At 37.7% G+C, this 14,092-nt stretch overlaps 1 protein-coding gene across 10 annotated transcripts in view; it reads right to left on the bottom strand.

Moving 5' to 3' along the window:
* Positions 1–231: 231 nt before the first annotated feature.
* Positions 232–14,092, bottom strand: part of ZC3H11A (zinc finger CCCH-type containing 11A) — a 34,627-nt gene continuing 20,766 nt past the window's right edge. For all 10 annotated transcript variants that reach the window (XM_014549677.1, XM_014549676.1, XM_005878575.2 and 7 more), the window contains 10 exons: positions 13,006–13,116; positions 11,923–11,985; positions 10,502–10,594; positions 9,463–9,531; positions 6,250–6,753; positions 5,825–5,904; positions 3,944–4,271; positions 3,053–3,216; positions 2,624–2,691; positions 232–2,219 (listed from right to left, as the gene is read on the bottom strand). In XM_014549677.1, coding sequence (XP_014405163.1) covers positions 1,961–2,219; positions 2,624–2,691; positions 3,053–3,216; positions 3,944–4,271; positions 5,825–5,904; positions 6,250–6,753; positions 9,463–9,531; positions 10,502–10,594; positions 11,923–11,985; positions 13,006–13,116 — 1,739 coding nt within the window. In that variant the 3' untranslated portion in view covers positions 232–1,960. The remainder of the gene's footprint in view (positions 2,220–2,623; positions 2,692–3,052; positions 3,217–3,943; positions 4,272–5,824; positions 5,905–6,249; positions 6,754–9,462; positions 9,532–10,501; positions 10,595–11,922; positions 11,986–13,005; positions 13,117–14,092) is intronic.

Below are 14,092 nucleotides of genomic sequence, written 5' to 3'. Positions count from 1 at the left end.
GTGTCAGAAAAGAATCCTCACATATAATTTGCATTCTTACCTAAAGTGTATATAACTAAAATTGAACAAGCTTGTGGTGAGTTTGGCAGTATGTCCTTGAAAAGATTTCTAAAGCCAAATAATACCTGTGAAATTGGAGCACTTACACAAAAGGCCAACACCATTTTGATTGGGGCCTCTATTGAGGCAGATCCTAGGCTGACATGAGCTATGACCACTTAACTCACAATGTCAAGACTTTCCTACACCAGTTTTATTTAAAACACAAATAAGTATTTCTCTTTGTGTAATGAATGGCAAATGGTTCAAACAATGCTGAACATGAATCATTGACTAATACAAGGGCTTTAAATATGAAACAAAATTATTTTTTAAAAAGCAAATAAAGATTATATACAAAACGGACCTGGAATCTAAGCCGATTCCAGAAATGAAATGAGTAGAAAATCTGTGGTGAAACCAAACATTCCACCCCTGCTTTGGAGAAGGGCTATGATACAACATTCAGTCAGCTGAAGATGGATCGACAGAGGAGTGTCTATACATAAATTTCAAGTCATTTTTGCTTGTGCAGAATCATCCAGATCTTCCCAAGACTGAATGGGCAGTCCTGTGGCTTTCTTCCTTTTCCGTATTCTCAACAAGGCTACATGAAGTTCAACTCTTGATGAGCCGCTTACAATAGCAGTTCCTTAGGAGCCAACATGACAGGTGGGTCAGATTCCCCTATGAGAAACAAAACTGGCCACCTACAGCAAAGTATCAAAACGGACAAGTCCTTCTTTCCTCCTCCTTCCGACATATGTAATGTCTCCTTCTAAGACGATTAGCCCCGCATACTTGTCCCTTCACAGTCTAAACCTTGAGGTGATATGAAGGAGGGAGACCAACATCAAAGAAAGAAAATTCAATTCAGAAATGAAGAAAACTGGATGGTATACAATACACCTCCAGAACATCTCAAATAATCCCTTCTGTAGCACAATTCATTGTACTGCTACAGTCCACACATAAATATTGGCAGCTTGAATGAGTTCATTTCCCCCCTCTGATAGTTAAAGGACACCAAATAAATACTGGGTAAGAGGAGTTTGCTGGGAGAGTTAGAAATATAAAATTAACCAATTTTTATTCCTGTGATAATTCAATGTGAGTAGGAGGCAAGTACTAAAGAGAAGGGACAACTTTCATACTAAAAAGAGAATTCCTCTAATCATTATGTCACCATCTCTTAATAAGAATCCAGGGAATCCCAGAAATAGAAAATTAATTTCAGAGAACCCCTGAGGCACTTTAAAGCCTTAAAAAATTACAGTAATAATAAATTAGCTATTGATCTTCAGAGGCTTACTCAGCAGTAGAAACATGAAAATCGGGTCCAAAAAGTTATGTCCAGATTACAGGCTTCCTGAGCTGCTCAGCTCTAAAGCTTAGACGAATCTCCAAATACTTTAAAAAAGACATACAATTTAACACAGACTGAATTTTTTTTTTTAGTGGTAGCATGAAATTTGGTCCTTATGATAGCAGCTGTCTTCATCCTTTCCAAACTCAGGTAACAGTAAGTACATTAAGACAATACATAAAAGAAATAATACAACTAAGGGGGAAAAAGCCAAAACTGACAACACCTCAAGGAGTCACCAAGTTCTCTTGCATCCTTTCACTTGGATCTCTCTCTCAGTCTTTTTGTGGAGAGAGGGGTAAGAAAGAACTTTTTCTTGAAGATGCTAAACAGTGGCATCAAATGGACAAAATGTTTATCAAGGGACTTTACAAATCTAGGACCCCAAGGAATCTAGGACACATACAGGTAATTCAGAGGTATACTTCTGATCTGGGGCAAATTCTAGACTAAAGAAATGATCATCTTGGGTAAATGTTACAATAGATGAAACTAAGTGCAGTTTTTTGGTGAGTTTTTTTGTTTTTGTTTGTTTGAAATGTCCTACTATCATCTTCAGCTATCAATCATTTCTGATAGCTCAAGCAGAAGGTCATCTTCATCTTTCCCAGGATCCAGGTCGATCTCGGCTTCTAATTTGCCTCCTGAAATCTCCCATATTAGTTTCTCAAAATCATCCTCCACAGAGAGCGGGGGTTTTCCTGTCGAAGCAGTGCTGAGTCGGCGAGTTTTCGTGGCCATTTGGGATGAGGAAGGGCCGGATACTTCTGGTGGAGAGGGATCTGACGAGGATTGGGCTGGAGGCAGCACAAGACTGTAAGGAAAAAAACACCCAGAAGATTATTAAAAACTGTCCTTTTTCAATGGCTAGCTGGACTACCTACTCTCAGTGATACAAAGAGTTAGCAAAGAGTTGTTTGAGGACACACAAAAGGAACTGTTTTACTAATTAGGACAAAGCATCTTCCGTTTAAAGCAGAATTCAGGCAGGCTTTCAAACCATCCTTGAAATAATACAGGCAAAATATAAACAATGGCACCTAAGGAGAATAGCAACCCTGAGCATTATGTTTTCTTGAAATTAATTTGAAGTTCAGCGGACTAATTTAGATATGGCTAAATTGTACATGCATAGAATTATTTAGCAGTTTTATTCTCTAGACAGCATAAACAATAATAGTGGCCTAAGTTTGATTTAAGAGAACTGGGAAGTATTACCTGTCTCTAGGTCTCTCCGTCTCAGGCACAGTGACGGCTTTGTCCTCAGAGAGGAGTGGGACAACAGCCTACGAAAGGAACAGCAATGTAATTAAGTGGGAGAGTCAGCTTTTTAATGTGAGCACATTCACTTTCTTTTGCCACCTTCTTGGAATCATGGCTATCTTTCTTTAATCCTGGGAATCAAGAGTAAATAATCCAAAGGCTGGGTGTACAAATAAGCAAAATATTTTAAGCGCCCCAAAATTAGCTTTCAAAAATCCTAATCTGCCACTTCACAAATGTCTGACCATAAACATAAAATACAGTAACAACTAAAATGCTTAGAAAATGGCAGGAAGTATCACACACGGATACAGATGGAGGATCATCGTCCCTGCTTCCTTACCACGGAGACTAAAGCACTGCCCTGCTGGGTCTGCCTCTTACCATGGCTGCTTTCTTGGCCGGGCTTTCCTGTAGGTCCCCGCTGGCGCTGAGCGGCTTCACCGCTGCTACAGCAGGGTGGATCTCCGCTGCCTTGCGCTTGAGGGCCAATTTGGGGGAAGAGACCACTTTAACCACAGATGGCTTCACATTCACTTTGGGTTTAGCTACAAGGAATGGAAAATATTTGATTAGTAGTTTAAAATATCCCTATTTTACATGGAGAATAACTCAGAATATCAAAATTCCTTCCCAGTAATATACAACATATAATTAAACAAAACGATGACCAAAAAAACCTAGACTGAAAATGATCCACAAGCAATCTGCACTACACACGAACATAATGAACATATATACTCAAATAATTCTTCAGTGGCTCTTGAATTTGCCACTGCTCTTCTACTCCTTTTCTTCTTCAAAATCAGAGGAGAAACGTACCACAGAAAGTTAAAAAAAAAATTCTAAATAGCAATTTTAAATGCTGAGAAAGAAACTCCTCTAGATTTGTCTCTTTAAATAGAATTATAAGAACTGCTCCTTACTATTCACTTTTAAGATAAATGAAATTCAACCCAATTGCTCCCACGGAATTACAGAAATTTGATAATTTTGAGATCCTAAAGCAGTGATGGCGAACCTATGACACGCGTGTCAGAGGTGACACGCGAACTCATTTTTTGGTTGATTTTTCTTTGTTAAATGGCATTTAAATATATAAAATAAATATCAAAAATATAAGTCTTTGTTTTACTATGGTTGCAAATATCAAAAAATTTCTATATGTAACATGGCACCAGAGTTAAGTTAGGGTTTTTCAAAATGCTGACACGCCGAGCTCAAAAGGTTCACCATCACTGTCCTAAAGCAAGGTATACTAGAAAGAACACTCACCTTTAACCCTTTTCTCCAAGGTCTGTGCCGCACACTTCACATTCAATATTGAGTCGCCAATCCCTGCGGTTTCCACCTCTGCCTTCTGGGAGGACTTGGTGGGAAGCCGCTTTGTGAGGCTCCGTGTGATGCTCGGCTCAGTAGCGAGCACTGGCGGGTCTGCCGGCTGGGCATTACCAGCGTCTACAGCTCCCCAGGGGGATGGCAGAACAGGTTTTTCCTTCTGTGAGGTTCCCCTCTCTGGCTGTTTCTGTATGTGCTTTTCTCGCATCGTCTCACTTTTCTTGACTGGAATTTTAATGCCACCTCCTGTTGTCTCATTTGAAGCCTATGTATAAATTTAAATGACAGAATTAAAATCTAGTATCCCTACCCCTGGCCGGTATGGCTCAGCTGGTTGGGTGTCATCCTGTGCACCAAAAGGTTGCCAGTTTGATTCCCAATCAGGACACATGCCCAGGTTGTGGGTTCAATCCCTGGGAGGGGCTGAGGCAGCCAATCGATGGTTTTGCTCTCACATCGATGTTTCTCTCTTGAAAAATCAATTTAAAAAATCTTTTTAAAAAAATCTAGTACCTCTAACAACCTATATGATAACTGCTATTTACAAGTTACAAGTCAAGCCGTGTCTCACATAATCCAAAACACAAGAGCTTGTTTTGCTCTTTGATATTAAATAAAAGCCAGCCGGTGTGGCTCAGTTGGTTGAGTGTTGAACTATGAACCAGGAGGTCATGGTTCGATTTCTGGTCAGGGCACATGCCCAGATTGTGAACTTGATCCCAAGAGGGGGGCGGGCAGGAGGCAGCCCATCGATGATTCTCTCTCCTCTCTCCCCCTTCCTCTCTGAAATCAATAAAAATATATTTAAAAATAAAAACAAACCCACCAAGCTGCCCTGGCTGGTTTTCTCAGTGGTTAGAGCATCGGCCTGTGAACTGAAGGATTTCGGGTTTGAGTCCAAGTCATATCTGGGTTTTGGGTTCAATCCCTGGCACCAGGAGGGGTGGAGGCAACCAGTTGATGTGTCTTTATTACACCGATGTTTCTCTCTCTCTCTTTCCTTTCCTTCCTTCCTTCCACTCTCTCCACAATGGAAAAAAATATCCTTGGGTGAGGATTAACAAAAAAGCAACAACAAAACATACCCCACCAAGCTAAAGAGGAAAGATTAAATATATGTGCAACAATAAAATCTCAGATTCTTTAGGCTAATCATGACCCTGAGTCTAATAATAAAAATGATTTCAAATAATCAGACACTTGCATTAATGTACAAAGATGCTCATTATCTTAGGTAAAAGAAAGTCCAGAAACAGACTACATTTGTATAAAGAACACTATGTGGTCAATATAGACGAACATTTGAAGAATTATTAATGTGGTAAAAGTTAAAGCAGGCTACAAAATGAGCACTGCCTTTACATTTAAACACGAGTCAAAGATTAAATGAGTTCACATATGTGTATGTAAACAAAAGGCTTGAAGGAAATCCATGAAAAACAAAATAAATGGTGGGTACATGTAGACTGAAATTACAGGGTTTCTCATTCTTTTAAAAATTACCAACTTTAGTACAATGAATTGGCCTTACTCTCAAAGGCAAGAAAAAAAAACTCAGTTTAAAAACACTGATGCCAATTAAAAACCTTTCAAAGGGCAGAGGACACTGGTGATATACACAGCAGTACAGAAAACCCCCATTAGAAAAAAAAATTTTTCCCCTGTAGAAAATTATACACACAGTGAAAGACTGTTTACATATCAGTGAAGTGTTAAACAGAAATTTATTATAAGCTAAAACTAAAAAGCACATTTCACCATTCATCTAGCCTTCACTTGCCATGGACAAAATTATAAAATGATTTAAAATAAACTCACCTCTTTAGCCTCTATTCTAGCAACACTGCTCTGAAATGCAACTTCACTTTCTTCTTGAAGTTTCTTCTCTTCTTTTATACCTATATTCACATTACACAGATCTTTAGTTATTTCATTTAGGCTCTAACTTCATGACAGATGAAGTCAAACAAAACTTTTCTTAACGAAAATAATGCTAACATAGGGCTAATAAAATGGTAGATAAAACCCATTAGTCCTTATAAACTTTCAAAATGAACTTTAAAATTTGAAAGGTCTATGGGTGCTGCTATACAGAAACAGCTTCACTTCGTGTAACCCAGTGGTTCTCACAGGTTATCTGAGTAAAGAGAACTTTACAGAACTCCTAGGAACACCCTGCGGAGCCCTGGCCTCTGAAAGACTACTTGGGAAGTGGTACTACAGACCAAGCTCTCTCTCATTACCTGACTTTTTGGTGATTCGGAAAAGCCGCCGCGCCCCCGCGGTGGCCTCGGGCTGAGGCTGGGAGCTGGGGCTGCTCTTGGAGCTCTGCTGCACCCTCCGTGCCTTCTCCAGTTTAATTTCCTCCAGCGTCTTGATATGCACCTCCTGCATAGACTTTGTTCTCCCTGCAGGCTCCTCTGATTGGCCTTTGTTGGCCACCATTGGTGGCAAAACCGATGTTTTTTTAGTATCACTGTCCGTCTTTAACTTGCCGCAGGTGACATCCTTTTTGCTTTTCTGTCTCTCTGCTTCCTGCTGCCGGTGTTTCTTTTCAGCTAGGACCTCAGAGAAGGTTTTGATTCGAACGGTGGAAGAGCTTCTTGCTCCCGAAGTAGGATCATCAGCTTTTGAAGAGCCTTCTGCCTTGAGCTTAGTTTGCAATTCTCCGCGTTTCTGACTGGCTCTTTCGAGAAGAATTTCTTCTAATGTCTTCACATGGATCTCGCCAACGTTAGTAACTCTCTCTGTTTTCAAGGGGAACACAAGTCACTTTATTTGGAGTTCACCTCTTTTAAAATATATATTTTTATTTAGGTCAGAGAGGAAGGGAGAGTAAGAGAGAAACACCAACTATGAGAATCATTGATCGGCTGCCTCCTGCCTGCTATTGAGGATTGAGCCCACCACCTGGGCATGTGCCCTGACTGGGAATCGAACGGACCTCATGGTTCACGGGTCAATGGTCAACCACTGAGCCACACTGGCTGGGCTGAATACAGCTTTTAACGAAAGATGAAAATAAAAAACTATCCTTTTACAACCTTAAACACATTCCGTTCTGAACCTTTGAATATGCTATTGCTTCTACACGGAATAGTCCCTACTGTCCTCATTTCTCTTGCTTCCTAGTTTTAACTGAGTTCATATTAGAACCTGACCACCCCCAAATCTAGTTTGCTACACTGATCATACAATACCATAAATGAGTGATTATTTCCAACCGCACTAACATTTTAACAGTGACTATTATTACTTATTTTAGTACCCACTGATAGAAAGCACTCCAACATTTCTGAATTATTTCCTTAAGTTTTTAAAGTAAAAATTCTTCCATTTCAAAAGTAGACTATCTCAAAATAACAATTCCAAGAAAGTACAATATGAATGGTGCCATGGTAATCCTGTTTCCCCACCCTTCCAAAATTTCATCAAAATAATAAAGACATTAAAAGTAGACTAGCCCTGACCGGTTTGGCTCAGTGGATAGAGCGTCGGCCAGTGGACTGAAGGGTCCCGGGTTCGGATCCAGTCAGGGGCACATGCCTGGGTTGCGGGCTCGATCCCCAGTAGGGGCAAGCAGGAGGCAGCTGATCAATGATTCTCTCTCATCATTGATGTTTCTATCTCTCTGTCCCTCTCCCTTCCTCTTTGAAATAAATAAAAATATGTATATATCCTATCTAATAATAGACAAACAGGGTAATTGACCGTACCTTCGCTACACCTCCCATTGGCTAATCAGCACGATATGCAAATTAACCGCCAACAAACACTGATGTTTGTAAATATATTTTATTAATTTTTTACAGAGAGGAAGGGAGAGGGATAGAGAGTTAGAAACACTGATGAGAGAGAAACATCGATCAGCTGCCTCCTGCACAGTCCCCACTGGGGATGTGCCTGCAACCAAGGTACATGCCCTTGACCAGAATCGAACCTGGGACCCTTGAGTCTGCAGGCCGATGCTCTATCCACTGAGCCAAACCGGTTAGGGCTCTCATTGATGTTTCTAACTCTCTAACCATCTCTCTTCCTCTCTGTAAAAAATCAGTAAAAAACTATATTTTTAAAAAATCAATAAAATATATTTAAAAAAAGAAAAAGTTTCAAGAAGAATAAGAATGGCCCTGGCTGGTGTGTGGCTCAGTTGGTAGGAGTGACCTCCTGTGTACGGAAAGGTTGTGGGTTTGATTTCCAATCAGGACACGTGCCTAGGTTGCAGGTTTGATCCCCAGCCCTGGTAGGGAAGCATGCAGGAGGCAACAGATCAATGTTTCTCTTTCCAAAAAACAAACAAACAAACAAACAAAAAAACAACAATGAAAATGTGCTCAGGTGAGGATTAAAAAAAAAAAAAAAAGAATAAGAAGGTTTCACATCAAATTCCCTTTTTATGAATTCTGGTAAAATCTTAATATCCAAATAACATAAGGATAAAACGAAAAAGGAAAAGCACAGGATAATATCATTCATAAATATATAAAAATTAAAAAGCATTAAACTGAACCCAGCAATGTATAAAAAAGCTAGATGGTTGAGTAACAGAATGTTCGTTTTATTATTCTTTAAATATTTGCATATACATTTACGTAGTTATAGCTTGCAACTTAAAACTAACATTAAATTAAAGTACAGGAAGAATATAAAGAAAATTAAAATTAATCTAAAACCTCAATTCCCAGATAAACCAATGTTAATATTTATGTATTTTTTTGCAGTGTATTTCGTAAGCATACAATTTTATCTTTACAAAATTGGAATTATCTCATACATATGGACTTCTTCCTGAGAATAGGTTTCTATTATCAGAAAATTTTTAAAAAAGATTATTTTACCCTAATGTTAAAGATCAAAAGTGATATGTTCTTTTGTAACCTTTCTTCATTCAATATGAGAGAAGTTTTCTCCATCACTGTTGTTCAGAACATGACTTTTCATGACAGCAATTATTTTAAATGTTTTTTAATTGATTTTTAGAGAGAGAGGAAGGGAGAGGGATAGAGAGATAGAAATATCTATGAAAGAAAAACATCATCGATCAGCTGCCTCCTGCATGCCCCCTACTGAGGATCAAGATGGCAACCCAGGGATATGCCCTGACAGGGAATTGAATGGGTGACCTCTTGGTTCATGGGATGACCCTCAATCACTGAGTCACACCAGCTGGGCGACAGCAATTACAATACATAACTACCTTAATTTAATCTAATTCCTTTTTGTTGGATACTTAGATTGTTTCTAATTTTCTATTATCAATACAATGATGAAAACTCAGTATGTCATTTTTAAGTACAAAAACAGAATTCATAACTAATTACTTAGACAAAGAAAAGCCACACACAAAAAAACAAAATACACAAGCCCTAAACTAACTCAACAAATAAATAGGAGAAAAATTAAAGATTTTATGGCAAGAAAAAGAATATCAGAAGCTGGTCTTAGGGTTTACCCACCTGCTGCCTCCTCATTGTTTTGACCAGCTGACACACCTAATCGTTCCTTTAGAGACTTGGAAACTTGAACTGTAAATAAAAACCAAAAAAACCCAAAAGTTGAACAGAGATTTTTTTAGAGATCAAATATCTTTTTCAAAGGTCACAAATTAGGCTTATATTTCTCTTCTAATACAAATGCTTTTAAAAAATGTTTTAGGTCAACTGGCCAGCATGACTCTCTTTTCTTAATCCTCACCCAAGGATATTTTTCCATTGAATTTTTAGAGAGTGGAAGAGAGAGGGAAAGACAGACAGAAATATCGATGTGAGAGAAACACATCGATTGGTTGCCTCCTGCACACACCCCAACCAGGGCCCAGGCCGGGGAGGAGCCTGCAACCAAGGTACGTGACCTTGACCAGAATCGAACCCAGGCCCCTTGGGTCCGCAGGCTGACGCTCTATCCACTGAGTTAAACTGGCTAGGGTTAAAAATGTATTTTAAAAAATGTTTTCAGGTCTTAAACTTTCCTCTCTATGAAACTTTCCTCCCCAAAGCACTCTGGAGAGCTTTAAATATTTTTCTTTAGATTTGAAAAGCAGAAACTACTGAATTAATAAGTAAAATAATTTTTGTTACCATACAACCTTCTAAAATCTTATTGACATCAAAAGGCTTTCCCTCGTAAATTTATTTGAAATATGTTCTTTAGTTAAAAAAGGTCTTCAATATAATTGACTGTCAAGGAGGAAGGGAATTTGGCTGCAAATTTTGTGCTTTCATAACATGTACACTTTCCCTCTCACAGAAATTATAACAATACATACAAGTATTTCTACTATAATCTCTTGAGGATTGTGATTGTGTTTATTTTATACAATGATGTCTACCTAGAATCGAGTAGAGTAAGCAACTCAAATGTTTGTTGAATGAATAAAATGTATACCAGAAGATAATCTAATTTACATGCACAAAAAGAGTAACAAACTATACCTGTTAACATTACAGAAGACAAGTGTCAGGATTACACACACAAAGTGTATTACAACAAAGTTACCTTTCTTTGGTGTTTTGTCAGTTTCTGAAGCATCAACTTTCTTCCCTAGCCTCTGTGCAAGGCTACGCTTTAACGGCGGATCACTGTCACCACCTGCAAATAGAGAAAATTTAGTTTAAGAGTTCAAGTCAACCTTCTGCAAGGTCAAGAAATACAAGCAAAAACAGAAAACATAGAATACTTCTTTACTTTTCTGCATTTATATGGTGTATTCGTTTACTAGCTTATTTATTACTCAAGTTAGAGAAGGAATAAAAATGTTCCGAAAGAAGGGACAAAAAATTAGAATGCACAAATTAACATTTACCAAATAACTGACTAAAATTACAAATGGAGGATTAGAAATCCTGGCTAAGATTGAAAATCAGAATTAGGAATATATGAAAAAAAAAAAAAAACTCTCCATGTACAAAAAAGAAACAAATTTCACTCCCTGTCTGCTGAATTCTAAGTAAATTGGTGGCTTAATGCACCAGGGATTAGGAGGACAGCAAAAGAATCACAAAATTAAAAAATTTTATGTGACATGAAGACTCTGAAGGCCAAATAGCACCCGTCTTCAATCCCAGATAAGAAATCTAACATTATGAAAGATTCTCTATCTTAGCAAAGTCACCAATTATTGATGGAGCCAAGATCTGGACAAAGTTTTCCAACTCCTGGTTTATTACATTACACTGTTCAATACAAGTTGTTTAAATGTCATGAGTTGTTTTAGGATTCCTTGACTAAAGATACAATCTTTTCAGGGTCCCATTAAAAACTTGAAAGACTCTGCAGAGTATGATTTTCTCTCTCCTTTCACTGATAATTTAAACATGAAACCAAAATTTCACAATGTTTACATGTATGCTGATGTTAAAATAACTTATTTCTGTATTTTTTTACTTAAAATTTATCAGGCAATGAGAATGGTGTCAAAGAAAATTCCAAACAGTTAAGATTTCATATTTGCAAGCACATTTTTAAAAAGTATGAAGTCAGAGGAGACTTTCAAAATAATTTTTTTGAAACAGACACACTAGGGTAGGTACACAACAATTCAGTAATATGGTAAATACTTCCCTAAATATAACCTAGCACTAATAAACTCAGGGACTGAATTTATATTAACTGGACACTTCTTCCCCTCTAAAATGTCAAATTTCAATTTGTCCATAGAAACAGAGATACACTTTACTGCTTTTTAAAATGCTGGCCATAATCAAATTAAATTTTAACACAAATTTCTCTGACTTCAATGAAAGATATAATGCACGCGTGAAAAACATGGGAAATTTTTAAATGTGCTTTCAGCCAAGAATACAGGGGATTACAAATCAATTATGACAGGGCACTTATATAAAAGGAAGGTTGGAAGAGGTATCATATATATGCACAAACAAGAAGAAAACAAAAGATATGTACAAAACTTATCTCACCTACAGAAAATTTTCGTTTCCCCAGTCTCTCGGTGAGACTCAATCTTATCAAGGGTTCTTCTCCTGAAATGGCAAAACAGAATTTCTCTACTATCAGGCAATTTTTCAGTATACAGTAACTACTAATGGGTATAAAGCATGTGCCAATATTAACATAAGTCCACTTAATTTCTTGAAAATCAGATCTCAGTCTTAGGAAAACTATCAATAAAAAAAAATCAACATGTTAAATAATAAATTTAAGTAGCCAAATGCACAGCCCAAAGGGAAGCAATAGCAGTCCTAATTACTAATAGTAGCCAAGTATACAATGACAAGCTGTGTTCTAATCAATTGATTATAAAATCTACACTTTTGCTTGCATACTTTAGTATGCTTAAAAAAAAAAAAATCATACTCCACTCCTATAACCTTCTTTGATTACTCCAGAAGTGAGTGCTTTCTTCTGATTCTTTGTTGTTTGAATGGCACAAACATTTAAATGTATCTGCATACCATAATTACTTGTGTCCTATTCCTTACTAGATTTAAAACTATGAAGGGAAATATTTCTATAACTTAAAGGGTTTTTTAATGGTTGTTTAACCATAATGGGCAGTCAACAAATTTGGTGAATGGATACAAATAAACAGTAAATGAAAAAGTTAAATATACATAAATGTGAGAACTACATTAAGAATTTCAATCTTTTTAACAGCAGAGTCAAATGCACTAACTTTTCTTTTCATCCTTCTATCCAATCAACATTCTTTTTTAAAAATATATACATTTCTTTATTGATTTCAGAGAGGAAGGGAGAAGGAGAGAGACAGAAACATCAACGATGAGAGAGAATCATTGATTGGCTGCCTCCTGCACACCCCATACTGGGGATGGAGCCCGCAACCCAGGCATGTGCCCTTGGCTGGAATCGAACCTGGGACCCTTCAGTCCGCAGGCCGATGCTCTATCCACTGAGCCAAGCCGGCTAGGGCCCAATCAACATTCTTAACTCCACCTGCAAATCCACCAAAGGTAAAATAAAATGCACACAAGGATTTTCCTCGCCCAGTTATTTATGTCTACAGCCTAACTATGTCTCACCTTGTTTGTTGGAGAGAGTTACTGTCCTCACCACAGTCCGGACATTCTCTTTTTCAGGACCTGGAATGGGCTGAGGCTGGAGTAAAAGACTGGAAACTCCCGAAGAACCTTCTGAATAAAGCAAGTCAAAGAATAGTAAATAATTTGTGAAAAATAAAGCTATCACAAGTAAGAAATTTGATCTGTGACCAGGTAAGTCCAACACAGAATGCTGGACTACAAGCCAATCAGTTTCTCTGTTTCTGTTTGCCTACAGGGGTCGTGGTGGGAGAAGGGGAGATAATCCTTATTTCTTATCTTCCTTGGACACAATATGTAAATAAAACAAAATTATTTTGAGTGACTTAAGCACTCAATCTACTTTTTTTTTTAAGTATATCTTATTGATTTTTTTACAGAGAGGAAGGGAGAGGGATAGAGAGTTAGAAACATCGATGAGAGAAAAACACCAATCAGCTGCCTCCTGCACACCCCTTACTGGGGATGTGCACGCAATCTAGGTACGTGCCCTTGACTGGAATCGAACCTGGGACCGTTCAGTCCGCAGGCCGACGCTCTATCCACTGAGCCAAACCAGTCAGGGCTCAATCTACTTTTATTGACTAACAAGGCTAACATTATTCTAAAGTTAATCTCAGAAGCACACTAGCTGTCAGGTGTGTCAATTCAATCTTTTTCATCTATATTCAATTACATTGAAAACACAACTCCAAGGTTCCTACAGAAAAAGTTTTACCAAAAGGGTACTAGAACCAACCACTTGATTCTCTCTAAATATTAATATGCCACAATAATTTTTAGGGTTGGAAATGTATAAATCAATCAAGCTCCAGAAGAAAGTCCTAGCAGCTTGTGAGAATTCATCAACTACAAAATAAAGTATTTCTTCTTTTAATACACTTTATTTCTCAAGATAAACAAGTTCCTTTGAGCTCTTTAGTTCTGGTGCTTAGCTGTGAATAGTTAGGAACTGAAACACAATTGCAATGAATTAAAACTAAGTGATTTAAGGAAGTCTGTGTTTTAACTTCAAACCAGTCACAGAAGTCAAATTCATTTTGGCTGTTGCCAAGGGTCTTTACCATTG

The sequence above is a fragment of the Myotis brandtii genome, unplaced genomic scaffold (genome assembly GCF_000412655.1).
Source record: "Myotis brandtii unplaced genomic scaffold, ASM41265v1 scaffold566, whole genome shotgun sequence".
NCBI lineage: Eukaryota > Metazoa > Chordata > Mammalia > Chiroptera > Vespertilionidae > Myotis > Myotis brandtii.
This window is presented reverse-complemented; position numbering and strand designations above follow the sequence as displayed.